This window comes from Melozone crissalis, unplaced genomic scaffold (genome assembly GCF_028551555.1).
Source record: "Melozone crissalis strain CALT ecotype California unplaced genomic scaffold, PUWL_Pcris_2 ptg000017l_1, whole genome shotgun sequence".
Classification (NCBI taxonomy): Eukaryota; Metazoa; Chordata; class Aves; order Passeriformes; family Passerellidae; genus Melozone; species Melozone crissalis.
Genome location: NW_026535795.1, coordinates 7,389,060 through 7,402,490, shown reverse-complemented (window position 1 = coordinate 7,402,490; position 13,431 = coordinate 7,389,060). Strand labels below are relative to the sequence as shown.

The 13,431-nt window shown below is 50.4% G+C and overlaps 1 protein-coding gene across 1 annotated transcript; it reads left to right on the top strand.

The window, feature by feature from the left end:
* Positions 1 to 2,635: 2,635 nt before the first annotated feature.
* Positions 2,636 to 4,130, top strand: PDRG1 (p53 and DNA damage regulated 1). The gene is made up of 5 exons (XM_054274661.1): positions 2,636 to 2,724; positions 2,822 to 2,897; positions 3,026 to 3,100; positions 3,397 to 3,477; positions 3,781 to 4,130. The coding sequence occupies exons 1-5, from the start codon at positions 2,641 to 2,643 to the stop codon at positions 3,861 to 3,863; spliced, it is 399 nt and encodes a 132-aa protein (XP_054130636.1). The 5' UTR covers positions 2,636 to 2,640; the 3' UTR covers positions 3,864 to 4,130.
* Positions 4,131 to 13,431: the final 9,301 nt, after the last annotated feature.

Sequence of the window (13,431 nt, the reverse complement as noted above, 5' to 3'; positions counted from 1 at the left end):
GCACAGTGCCAGGGAGAGGGGACTTGGAAATCAGGGAGAGACAGACCCACCTTTCTCCCCTGACCCTGAAACACCCCCTCTGAAGCAGCAGTTAAAGATCCACAGCCTGAGAACATGGAGACTGTGGTTTGAAGTCTGATTTATCTTAACAACAGGCCCCAGCAGCCACATGAAAGGAGAAGAGAGAAAAAAACCCTTATAAACATCCCTGAAGCTTCCTGTGCAGCTGCCAGCAGGCAGGGAGGGTTTCTGGCTGCATACAGAAAAGGGCTGCAAGGAAGAAAAAGGAACATGATGAAACCAAACCTGCTCTTTCCACAAAACACACTGCAAAGCAAAGCAGCTCCCGGCAGCAGGCATGTGGCTGCTTCCTCTGACTGCCCTGTTCCCAGGGGAACTGGTCCAAATGGACTCTGGTTCCAGTCTGAGTCCAGCTTCCAGGCAGAATGTCTGTCCCTGGCGCTGGCTCCAGGAGGAGAAATCCATGCTGATTTGTGGCTGGGGACAGGCCGCAGAGAGCAGCACCAGCCACTTCTCACTGCTCTGAGAATGTTTTCCAGATGCCCATGGCTTAGTGATCCCTCAGCTGTGCTGAGCTGGGCCCCACCTTGCCAGGGAGAGCAGCCCCCACCCTTCCATGCAGCCCAACATTCCTGGCAAAACCCTGCCTGCACTGCACTGTCATTGGCAAGCCCAGAGTCACTGCTGCCTTCCACTGCTGCCAGGACACAGCCAGCCTGCTCCCATCCCTGTTCTCACGCCACATCTCATCCCATCCCCATCCCATCCACTCCCCATCCCCATCCCCATCCCCATCCCCATCCCCATCCCCATCCCCATCCCTCCTGCCCAGACTCTGAAAGCCCTCCCTCCCTCCTTCCTGCTTTTTCAGATCTCCAGTCAGCTGCTCCCACTGACAAATGAGCATTTCCCAGCACTGGCATCCAGCCCCGATCTCAGTATATTTTCTGGTTGATGTCAGGAAGGAATCTAACCCGAGTGTGGATCATTCCCAGCCCGGAGTGCCCGTGTGTGCCCCAGCACTGGCTCCCACTGCTCCCTGAAGCTGCTGAACTTCATTTGATGCTGCCACAGACAGGGATCTCAGTTAACTGAAACAAATGACCTTATGGGATTACAGCCAGTAATCTTCCGATCTGGGTAATCTCCCTTAAGGGATTATTTGCCCACAGAAGTGTGGTGACCACCAGCCAGCTGCTGCCTTGTTCCCTCCATCCCTGTTCCCTGTGGTCCTCATTTCTGGCAGCCCAGAGGAGCTGCAGTGGTGGGGTCACCACCTTTGGGGAGCTCCTTATCAAATTTAATGAAGTGCATGTGCCAGGGTCCCCAAGTGCTGGGGCTCCTCCTCTCCCCAGCCCCTGTTTGCTGCTTCAGGCAGGTTTGGGGCTCTCTCCTCTCAAAGCACTGATCTAAAACAGATCAGAAGTCCCCCCACCATCACCAGGTAAGCAGCACAGCCAGGGTGGCAAAGATGGACCTTGAGAAGCTGTTTCAGGGCTCTGTCCAGAGCAGGGACATGGGACATGAGAACCCGTGTCCCCTGTTACCCACCAGCCCTGGGTGGGCTCCTGGGGCCCCTTTCCCATTGCAGAGTGCACACGGCGAAGATCTGCCAGTCCTCATCATCAGAGCTGGGTCTCCCTGCATCTCCCACACCCCGTTTTCCCAGCCCCTCTTGCTCATGGCTGGGTGGGGCAGAAAGAAAGGGATAAAAACCATTTTGAGGGGCAATATATTTCCTTTCCTGCAGACAGGGTCATTCGGGGCAGCAGATGGATATGGTCCCCTGCCAGAGCCTTCCCGGGACCAGCTCCTGCCTCACACAGACCGGGGGGCACCGGGGCTGGCTGAGGGTGAGCCGAGCTGCCGGGACCACAATTGGCTCCAGTCCCTGGGGATGGCAGGTCCTGGACGCTGAGCTACAAATGAGCCACCAGCTGCACCAAAGGAAACCTGAGCTAATCGCCCCGCGCTTTGAGTGCCCTTTATTGCTTTCTGGGATGACAGAGAGGTCACCTGATGCTCCAAGGGCCCAGCTGCCAGCAGCGGGACCGTGCTGGGAAGCAGCGAGGAAGGGGAGACAGACGGTGGTGCTGTGAAAAGCCATAAATAATTCACACACAAGGGGACCAGGCAAGGCAGGGCTCTCAGCCGCTGTCCCTCAGGGCTGTGGCGAGCAGGATGGGTTGGGGACCGGCTGCGGGGCCAGGACCCCATTGTGTGGCTCAGCGCCACACGGCCGCACCGCACCCTCCATCCTCCTGCCGGCCGGTGCCGAGGCGGCCCGGAGCCAGCCCCGGGATCGTTACTCCGCACTACGGACGAGACCCCACGCTGGCACTGGGTAGGTCCGTCCCAGCCCACGGCCGCTCACGGCCGCTCTGGCGCCCCCGGCCACGTGTGTTCGCGGCCCTGCTCGGTCCCCGCCGCGTTCGCGGCCCCGCTCGGTCCCCGCCGCCCCGGAGCCGCCGCCACCCCGGGGCGCCCAAACCGGGCGGCGCTCCCGGCGGCGGCCGCGAGAGGGCGCGCTGAGCCCGGCCCCTCCCGCCGCGGAACCCGCCCGCGCGGCTGCGGCTGCGGCCCGGAGCCGAACGGCGACGGACCCGGAGCGGCCCCGCCATGGCCCGGGATCCGGCCTTCGTGCTGCGCTACCTGGCCGAGGTGGAGGAGCTGGCCGAGGACGTGCTGGCGGCACGGCAGCAGGTACGACCCAGCTTCGGTAGCCTCCCCCGCCCCGCTCTGTCCCGCCGCCGGTATCCCCGAGTCCCGGCCGCTCCTGCCTCTCTCGCTCCCGTTGCAGATCGTGGACCTGGACGTGAAGCGGAATCGCAACCGCGAGGCCCTGCGGGCGCTGCAGAAGGACCCGGAGCCCGACGGTGAGGCCGGGCTGGCTGCGCCCACCGTGACCTCGTGGCCGCGGTTGCGGAGCGGCTCCGCTGACAGCCGGTTCCTTTCCGTTCCTTTCCGTTCCCTTCCGTGCCCCTCCGTTCCCCCTGTCCCCCAGAGAAGGCCATGGTGTGCTTCGGGGGCATGTTCATCGAGCTGCCGAAGGCGAAGACCCGGGAGATGCTGCGCCAGGGTGAGCTCACCGCGAGGGCTCCGTGTAGCTATCGGTGTTTTAATAAGCACCATAATTAACGAAATGTTGGCTCAATTAATGGATTTCTGTCCGGGCATGGGCTTTGAGGTGCCCAGAGCCTCTGGAGAGGCTGATTCTGGCCCTGCTGTGCCCTGGGAAGCACATGTGGAAGCTGCTCGGCCCCGGGGGTGGTGGAGGCAGGGTGGGATCCCCTGTGCCTGTGCTGTGTCCCATGGGGAGTTGAGCCTTCATCCCAGAGCCCACCGCAGTCCTCCTCACTCCCACTCTTATACCAGACCAGGAAGAGCTGGATGAGGAGATAAACAAGCTCCGGAAAGAGCTGCGGGTGAAGGTCAACCGGCTCTATGAAGCTCAAGGTAAACTCTTCCCCTGGAACCTGCCTGGGAGCAGACTCGTGCATCAGGAGATTCCTCAGTTCCATGTGTTCCTGCAGCCTCTTTTCCACTGGTTTTGCAGTTCCCTGCCTGCCCCAGCACCCTTGTCTGTCTCTGTGTGGAGCTGTCACCCACCAGCACCTGAACCCCCTCTGACCCTGGGCTGGGGTGACCCCACTTCAGCTCCCAGGGCTGTCCCTGCCCTCCCCACAGCCCCTCTCGAGTTTACCACGAGCTGCTTCACTTTAGTGACAAAATCCTGATGTTTTCAATGTATTTTCACAGGTAAACCTGAGCTGAAGGGGTTTAACCTGAACCCCATGTCTGCTGAGGAGATGAAGCTCATCAACCGCATCCTGGAGGGCTGAGGTGGCCGTGCCATTGTCACAGCGTGCTTGGCTGTCACTGGGGGCTCATGTTTCAGTAACCACAGTCCCTGGGACTTGCAGGATGTTGGTGTGTCCAGAGCCCACCCAGGTGAGGGCCCTGGGAATGGTTTGGCTCCTCAGCTACAACTCTGCAGTTTCTTTGGACCACAAACTCTTTCCTGCTCTGTGCTGGACCTTGACACAGTGCTGGGTAAAAACCCCCAGCTGGGTTGGAAGTGGGATCATTAAAATCACAGCAGTGGGACATTCCTGAACTCCATGTGTATGTTCCTTGTTGGGGGTTTATGTGAACTCTTGTGGGGTTTGGCTTCAGAGCTGCTCCTTTGTCACGTTGGGAACAGGAGTGGGAGGGGTTGGGAATCCTCCACATGCCTGAAGCACAGAGGAGGAGTTGTGCATTCAAACAAAGCAAAGCTTTACATCTGAGGCACGTCAGGAATCTCTAAGGATGTGTAGGGAGGAGCAGGAGGAGGCAGCATCCTTTTAGTCTTGCTGGGAAAACATGTTCCACTGTTGGAAGGCAGGAGACGACAGAAATGAGGCTTTCAGGACTGGATGAAGGGATAAAATTTGGGTATATTTAAAAAACAGCCTGAGGAGAGCTGAGCAGGAATTGTCACTGAGTTTGTCTTGTAGTAAAAGGACAATTGATGTAACCAGTAGTAGTTTCTGCAGAGGTTTTAAAATGTACTGTTTTCTGTGCTCCCCCAAGTGCTTAACTTGGTCAAGAGCATAAGATTTAAAAAAAAAAAATAGTGATAATTAGTGCATGACTACACAGTGAATTTGGGGTTTTTCTGCATACAGGGAAGTGTCTGTGTCCAGCCAAGCCCTTAATTTTTTGAACTTCTGTAGAGATATTTCTGGGCAGAGTTTCAGAACTGTAAACATAGTTGTTGTCCTTTCTCCAGCCCTGAGGCTGCTCACCTGTTCTGCCAAATCTTGCATGAGCAACAGAGCTGGGCCTGGCTCCTGGGCCTGGTCCCTTGCTCTCTTTCCTTTTTCCCAGCCATGACAACACCAAACACAGCATCACCATTTCCCTGGCTCCCTGATCACTCTCCAACTCAGCAAAGCCTTCTCCTGCCCTGGCCAGTTCTAAACACGCTTCAAATTACACAGAGTTCAAAAAAATACCCTGTATCTGACCCCTTAAAACCAAGGTGTGATTTCTTTAAACCAAAAAACCCAACTACCATTGCTTGGTCCTACTTTTAAAATTCTGCTCCTGACACTACATACCCTAAATGTGCCTCTGTCCACTTCAGGCTGATATTTCAGACACACAGACTAAAAATAACAGACTTACTACCCCAACTGTCTTGCCTGCAGCTTTTTCAGAAGGCTGCCTGTCTCCTGGGAGCAGGAGGCAGCTCACAGTGCCACATCCCAGTGCAGGAGCTGCTCTTACATAAGCCATGTGGTGCAGCCAGTCCGTGTCTCCATGATGTGAGGCAGGGTTATTTTTACAGTCTCATGGCAACAGGTTTTCTGCTCTGACATGTTTCCATAGTAGTAGCAGGAGGAGGATCAGGTGCTTGCCTGCCCTAAAAGCTTTGTTTTGCTGTGCAGAATGTGTTTAGCCCCTTTGCTTTCTTACATGGAACAGAACTAAGCTCTGCAGTGCAGAGGGCCAGCTGAGCAGCCAAGCATCCCTGTGTCAGCTAAAATGCCTCATTCCAGCCCACTGCAGCTTCCAAACTCTCAGCAGGGAGAGCCAGTGCCTTGTGCTGAGCCAGTGGTGTCCAGAGAGAAGTCGGAGCTGCTGCTGCCCAACACAAGAGGAGAGTGAACTTCATCCATGAGGGCGTCTCCCACCCCAAGCTTAGGATCAGCACCACACCCTGCTGTGCAGCCAGATCCCTGGAAAGGTGCTTCATTTGTTTCTTCCTAGGACACAGCAGCCACAATGAAAGCATTAACAGGTTACACAGCACCTTCCTCTTCCTGCCTGTAGAGATGAGGTGATGTTTCACTTTCAGGTGAAGCTCTGCTCATGTGTTGTTAGTTAGAATCCACAGCCAGAGATGATGCTGGACACACTGAGCTGTGCATGGCAAAAGGAACAGTGTGTGTCAGCTACTCCAGGTATGGAGATTCCAAGTACTGCTTCCCATCAGTAAAATACACAATTAGCTTCAGGAAAGTGCCCCATAAACAGTCACCACAGTGACTGCAGAGAGTCATATTTGGAAAACATTTGGTCCTTTTGGTCTCCTAATGCCACAAGAGCTCACACACCCATTCTTGATCCCCAGTGAAGATGTGCATTCCCCTCCTGTGCCAACAGCTTCAGGACCCAGCAGGATACACTGGATGAATTCTGTACCTAAATGTGAGCTTGCCATGATGTTCTCATTCACAGAACACCCAGATCTCCCCCTCTGCTGACAGGCCTGTCATTCCAGCCCAGGTCACCATGCTGCTCCTTCCCTGTCAGCCTGCAGCATCAAACTGGTGGACTGAAGTACCTGAGCAATGACAATACCCCAGCTGCATGCAGGAATCAGCTCCCAGACAAGCAGGGACACAGCTGAACAGCTGAAAGCAGGGGACATCTCTTTGCTATTAATATCTGGGGTTGTGTAGTCAATGACAAAGTGCTGCAGGACCAGCTGCTGGGAACAGAGGCTCCAGCAGCAGCACGAGTGGGAGGCACAGTGCACAAGGACCTCTGACAGAGAGCTCTTGTGCAAGTCCTGGCTCCAGCACGGGCTCCAGTCCCTTGGCAGCCCCATGCTGCCTTGTTTTCCCACTCTGAAGGGGCAACCTGCCTCCTTACTTTGCTCTGCTTCTGGATATTCATCATTTAATCACAATGAAGGTTAGAGGATTATGATCAGTTGCCAAGAAAATCATGGAACCAGACCATCCATCCCAAACAGTGTAATAAAACCCCTCAGAAAGTGATGAACATCTTCACCCCCTGCTCTCCCTGTTCACAATGCAAAGTGAGTCTTTCAGAAGATGAACTCGAGTTCAGAGCCTTGCTGGCAGCTGGCAGTGAGGGAAGGTGAAGTGTTTACCTCCAGAACCCAGCTGAAGAGATATAACAGTAAATTAGGGAGAAATAGGCAGTTTTGCCAATGGCTCATTAAGAAAAATGCCTGCCCACAAAATCATTACCCTGCTAGCAGGCAGGAGTGAGTGTGAAGCAATAGGAAATCCAACCCTAAATCTCTTTCCCATGTGCTGAGCCAAAGAACATTCTGAGCTTGTTGCAAAGTTTCTATTCCTGTTCTTGATGATACTAAAAGAAAAAAAAAATCTCTTTGGCTTCCAGAAAGAAAAGTGAAAAAAAAATTCATGCTGAAGCAGTAAGTGCTGAGGAAGATTCACAGAATGAGCATTAACCCTTTTTAATTGCAGATGTGGGTGTCTGCAGGGAACAGGTTCCCAGCAGAGTGTTCAGATATCTCTCTCAGAGCCCAGCAGCACTGTGATGATGTGATCAAGGACTTTCATTCCAATTAATTTCTTTCCTGACTAACTGAAGTTACTTTGGCCCTTTACCTGCAGGCTGCCTTAGCAGTAATTTTGTTTGAGGCTGTGAACATAGTAGATTGTGCACATTAGAGCTATCCCAGACCAGAAATGAGCTTAATTTATTTGTTCATTTGAAATAAAACTGTCCCCAGTGGCACCATGTGAAATACTGGGCTGACAGGACACAGTGCTGTAACAAGTAACACCAGTGACCACATCTTGTTAGAAGGAGGAGTTAAATTAGAGACATTTCATAGGAGAGCACCATCAACATAAGTCACATCTAAGGGAAATTGCCTTGCCTATGCTTCTGCTTGCTCTTTACATGACTAAGACTGAAAGAATAATAATCATATTTTTGCTTGTCATTTTTGTAGTGCTATTTGCTGTTTCTGCTTCTCTCAACTCTTGTAATGACAAATCAGTTGCGTTCTCGGGTTCCTGCTGTTGCAATACTTGGGTTGCGAATGTAGCAGATAAATTTCGGAGAATTTCAGCTGAATTTCATGATAAATATTTTTCACTTAACTAGGGAGAAAACCTGTGTTAAAAAAACAAACAAAACCAACAGAGTAAAATTCTGTTTTAAAAGGGCTTTTTGTTGTTAAGTAGCCTCAGTTCCTGGCCTGCATCTCAGTCAGTGCACCATGGACCTGGTGATGTTCATTGCTGGCAGCCAAACCACTCTGGGGAGAAGTTTATCAGTGCTGATGGGGCACTGCTGTGGGACACATGAGCAGGAGAGATGATCATAACCCTCCATCTCTGGCAAGTGCTCTGATACTTGTGATTTGCTGGTACTTGAAGGGGAACATCTTCCAGAAATAGCCAAGTTGGCAGGGTTTCACAAAACAGGGCTAGAGATCAGACAGTTATATGGTGCTGCACCCAGCTGAAGTCTGATACTCTGGTTAAAAGCAGCTGTATCCTTCCAGGTGGCAGCTTCCTTCATGTAACCAGTTCACACAGCTGTAGATCTCACTTGCTGCACCACACCAGCTCACTCAGCCTGCAAAACCCTCCCTGCAAGGTGTGAAAGCATCACGAGACACCCCTGTACCAGGGCTTAAGAACACATTGAGGCTTTCAGATCCTGGTGGGTTGGGATGTCACAGCCCAGGAGCTCAAAGTAGCATTTGTCACTGCTAATCCCCTGAACATTGGATGAAAGTGCTTGTCCATATCCACAATGAGAGCCTCCAATGAGCCCCACACTTAGGATTCAAGCACTATCCAAATTGCTTGATCACCCACCTGCAGCCCTGAGACATCCAAACAATTACACAAAGTCATTCCCAACAGAGACCACACATTTAGTCCATGTGATTTATTTTCAATCATAATCTCCACAGCCCAGCAAGAATTCTGAGTGAAAGGCCAGAGACCAGAAGGTTGGGGCCACCAGCCACACTCAGCAGTAAATTCTCCAGGGTTAACTGCTATGCACCTACAGGAGAAAACAGTCCCAGGTCTCCATCAGAAGTTCCCCAGCAGCAGTTGACATCCTCTCTGCTATCAGGGTACTGCAAAACCTCTCCTTTCCCTACTGACAAGAGAGATTTATAGAAGGGAGCAGCCCTTAAAATGGGATGTTCAACACCATCCTCCATTATGCTCAAACACCATTCTCAGATTCATGAGGAATCTGACAACCTATTTTTTTCCTTCCATCCTCCCTCTCTCTCTCCCTCAGCTGCCACCTCTTGAGAGAGGCAGCTTAACAGTGACAGCTGTGTGCAGCAATGCCAGCCTTGCTGTCCCTCTGAGGCCTCAGAAGCGAAGGGCTAAGCTACATCTACCTCTCAGGAGTGCACTAACCAGAACATTACTGAGTTTAAAGTAAAAAAGATCCACATTATAGATGCACAAAGTGACATTAAAGCAGAAGGCTGGCCCAGCCTCATGCCTAAAGCTGCTACCAAGGAAATCACCTGGCTGTGTGTCAGGAGAAGAGGCAGCACAGTGAGGAGGCTGCAGCACACGTGGCAGCTCACCTGCACCTGCCAGAGATGCCACAGCCAGCAGCAGGGAATAGCCTGCAGGCAGCATGTCCCCTCCCTGGCCAGGAGCAGTCGGGTGCAGGTTTTGTGCTGCCACGTTTGTGACAGGAACATCTGGGCTGAAATAAAGATCCAAGACAAACAGACACTGAACAAGCAAATATGCAATTCTCACTCTGACAGTCCTCTGTGCCCCAGTGACAATTAATTATTTTCCCTGTCTGTCCCTAACTATTTTCCCAGTTTTCAGCCATCTGAGCTGAAATCCAACACTGCATGATGCTATCTGACAAAAAGTAGTAAAAATCAGAAGTAATCAACGAAGTAATGGAAAAGGAAAGAACAACTGCCCTGAGCTAGTGCTGTACCTTAAGGTGAGTCACTGGCACAAGTTACCCAGAGAAGCTGTGAACACCTCCTTGGGAAAAAACAAAGTTTGCTTAGATAAATTGATTGAGCCCTGCATCTACTGTTTGCCAGATAACCCACTTGACAAAGTGTTATTGCATCAGATAAGGGAAAAGGCAGATAAGAAGCAGATCCTGCAGAGGTGGGTTAATGTTTGGTGTCATGCCAATTTCCTCCCTCCCTATAAGGCACAGTTTCATGTGACAGTGTAAACTCCCACCCAAGGGAGGTATCGAGGCCTTTCCCCTAAAACTGAATGCATTTAACCCATAGAAGTCTTTGTTGTGTGTGGGCTCCTAATAGGTGAAGAACTGTGACCACAAACAGTGAAACTGCACTGATCAAATCTCATCACTGGATACCTGGGTGGTGATATTTTTCCTCTCCCCTATCTTTTATTTTTTTTTCTTTCTCTTATGTTTTCACTTTTATATTTCTTAAAGAAAAGAATCAAAACAGCTGTATGCTTCCTTTTAAGTTGTTTTAGAACAAACCTGCCTCATATATGTACATTGGTCATTCAATGTTGTTTCACTCTAATTCACCCCAAGGGATCTATTCACAAGAACCTCAGTTACCACTCAAAGGTGGGTGCTAACACCCATCCCTGGAAGTGCTCAAGGCCAGGCTGGATGGGGTTTGGAGCAACCTGCTCTAGTGGAAGATGTCCCTGCCCATGGCAGGGGACTTGGAACAAGATCTTCACATCACCATGGCTGCAAACCTTGGCACACCCTCCCCCAAGGGTAGGGTACTCTGCACCTGGTACTCTGGAAAGGCTTTTGATCATTTAGAGTGAGTGCGAACTCTGCTGAACTTTCACAGAGAGAACTGATGGATTTTTCTGTCTCCTAAACCATCAAATTGAGGTGGCATAACTTTTGGGAAGATGTGTTAATCAAATGAAAGCTATCAAATTCAATACAGCAGCAACTGTGACACGTTGAAAATCAAATAGTTCTCTCCCGTGAATCACCCTGTCCTTACATTCTGTGAACCCAAGGAAGAAGAAAGGCTGCCAAAATTCAACCACCAACAGTAAAACCAGGAGTGACATTTCAGCTTTGTTCTGAGCTGCTTTGTCAAACTGACATTTCCAGTGATCTGATGACACCAGTTTTCCAATGAAAAAGGACTGGAGAGAGACAGGGTGACTGCAGCAGCGACGGGCCAGCCGAGTCCTGTAGGTGTTTGCAGGAGCTGGACGTGACAAGGTTCATCTGATGCACCTAATAGCAAGCAGTAGAACTGCACAGTCCTTTTCTTACCCTGCTGGAATCTTGGAAAATCCTGAGTTGAAAGGGATCTACAAGGATCTAAGTCCAACTCCTGGCCCTGTGCAGGATCACCCAAAGAATGTATAGTATAAATATATTATAAAAGATGTGTATATTTCATATATATATGATAATAAAGTCCAGTGGCTGCCTAGTGTTAGATATACTCAAGATTGGAAGTTTATATATAAATATGCACATAAAGTGTAAAAAATCAGATCCCAAAGAAAGTATCCATCCATTTGGGAAAATCCATTGTAAAAACCTTTATTGTTAGCCTGGAGAATGTTGAAAGAATATGGCAGGAGGGCAGCATGGGAGAACAGACCAAGCATTGGCAGAAGGAGAGGATGAAAAAAGAGCAAAAGAACAAAATGCCTGTTGGATATTCCCAAAGAAAAGACAGTCATTCTCACCTTCTTCAATCAATTATACATTTCAGTTTTCAGGAACATTCCCCACCTTGTGACTTGCCAACCTACAGATGGGAGAGCAGACTTAGTGGCTTTTAGTTAGCATTTCCTGCAGTTTTCCAGAACTTCACTGCAGAAGACCTGCATAACCTGATTCATCAGCTGCTCATGTGCAAGCATGCTTATTTAAGGTTATGGGGGCAGGGAGATTCAACAAAAACCCCCTCATGTTTGTGTTTGGAGGATTCCTGGAGGAAAGGCAGAGCAGGCGGCCTATGGGGAACTCCCACAGCATCAAATAAACAAACTCTGTCACACGCTTCCAGAAATACACGTAACGCAACATATGTTGTTGGGAATTTTAAGTCCCATTTTAAATTTGTGTATGTTACAGAAGAACTTAATTAAACAGGAAAGACAAAAAGGGTGTTGGGGAACTGTGGCAAATGAGCAGAAAAATTCTGAAATCAGCCTAGGCTGCACATTGGAATAGAAGAGGGTAAAGAGTGGCCCTGATAAGGCCCCCAAGGAGCACAGCTCCCACATTGCTGCCCAGGTCCAGCTCCCTCCAGCCCCAGGACGTGGCACTGGGCACATCCTGCCCTACTGCTGCCTCTTGAGTGTGGGGATGGGCAACCCAGGATATCACAACATGGGGCTGCTCCAGAGCACAGACCAACAGAAGGAGCAACATGGAGTTTATTTTTACTTGCCTGCAAGTTTTGAGGTCAGCCACAGTCTATTTAAGTTGTTGGTATAATTTCAGTAATCACAGGCTTTTCACATATCCTTATTTACTGTGTTGTGGTTATTTACCATGTTAATTGAGGTTGTGGGGCAGAAAATCAGCTTAATATAAGGGTTTTGTTGCCAATTAACACTTCCCATTTGTAGAGTTAGATAATCACTAGCTGCTATCCTCCTGGTTGTAATTCACGAGTTAGTTTGCATAATTACCTCCCAGTCACTTCTCACAAGGGTAAGACAAATCCTCCTGTCCCAGCCTCCTCACCAGACCTGCTGCACAAAACAGAGGGACTGCTCACTCGCAGGGGTGTGTTTTTAATTATGCACCACACAACACTGAGGATGTTAAATGGCTTGGATCTTCTGGCACAGGCAAGGCATTTCTCAGTGTCACATTATATTGTCAGAATTTCTAAGGGAAACACAATTTTTCCTTAATCCCCAGATCACTGGCTGAAGTGGAAGCTGTGGTGTTCAGCACAGCTCCAGGTTTGGGGGGACAAAAATGGCTCAGAACATAATGCTGCCCTTCCCTACCTGCAGGGCAGAGAGAAGTTCATGCCAACCAAACCCACCCCAGACTGGTAATGGATATCCCTTCCTGGAAGTGTTCAAGGCCAGATTGGGCTGGGCTTTGAGCAACCTGGTCTGGTGGAAGTTGTCTCTGCCCATGGCAGTGGGGTAGAAAGACATGAACTTTAAGATCCCCTCCAACCCAAACCAAACCATTCTGGGCTTCTGTGATAACGGAGCCTCCTGTAATCTCTTCACAGTCTCAGGATGGAATTCCACCCAGTAAGTTTACACCAGAGTCGACATCTAACACCATGGGATTTCCTTAAATCCAAACAGATGTTTTCACAGCTCCATCTTTGGAGGCTGCCCTAATGCTCGTTAACCAGAAGCCCAATTAGCCACCTGTCCTGCACACATCTCCACCTTCTTGCACGCCTGCAGCTGAACTGAAAGATTTCAGAGCGTGAACTCAGCCAGAACCCCTGGGAGCAGTCTGTCCCTCCACACAGAGCTCTGCACTTTATACCTTCACCACTGAGTTACCTTTGGTTCTACAAATAAACTGAGCTGACTTTTGCCTGCTGAAATAAACTCTTACACAAGAAGCAGTGTTTTGGTGGTACATGTTGATCAGAAACCTGGCCAGGAGCACTGCTCCATGTTACCTTGCTCTGCCCAATTCTTCCTGTGGGTTTCCTGC

Bases quoted from the DNA above. Each gene is read 5' to 3' on its own strand.
- PDRG1 (XM_054274661.1), top strand. From the start codon at position 2,641: ATGGCCCGGGATCCGGCCTTCGTGCTGCGCTACCTGGCCGAGGTGGAG. The intron at 2,898-3,025 runs GTGAGGCCGGGC...CCTGTCCCCCAG, and splicing joins GAAGGACCCGGAGCCCGACG to AGAAGGCCATGGTGTGCTTC. The intron at 3,478-3,780 runs GTAAACTCTTCC...GTATTTTCACAG, and splicing joins CCGGCTCTATGAAGCTCAAG to GTAAACCTGAGCTGAAGGGG.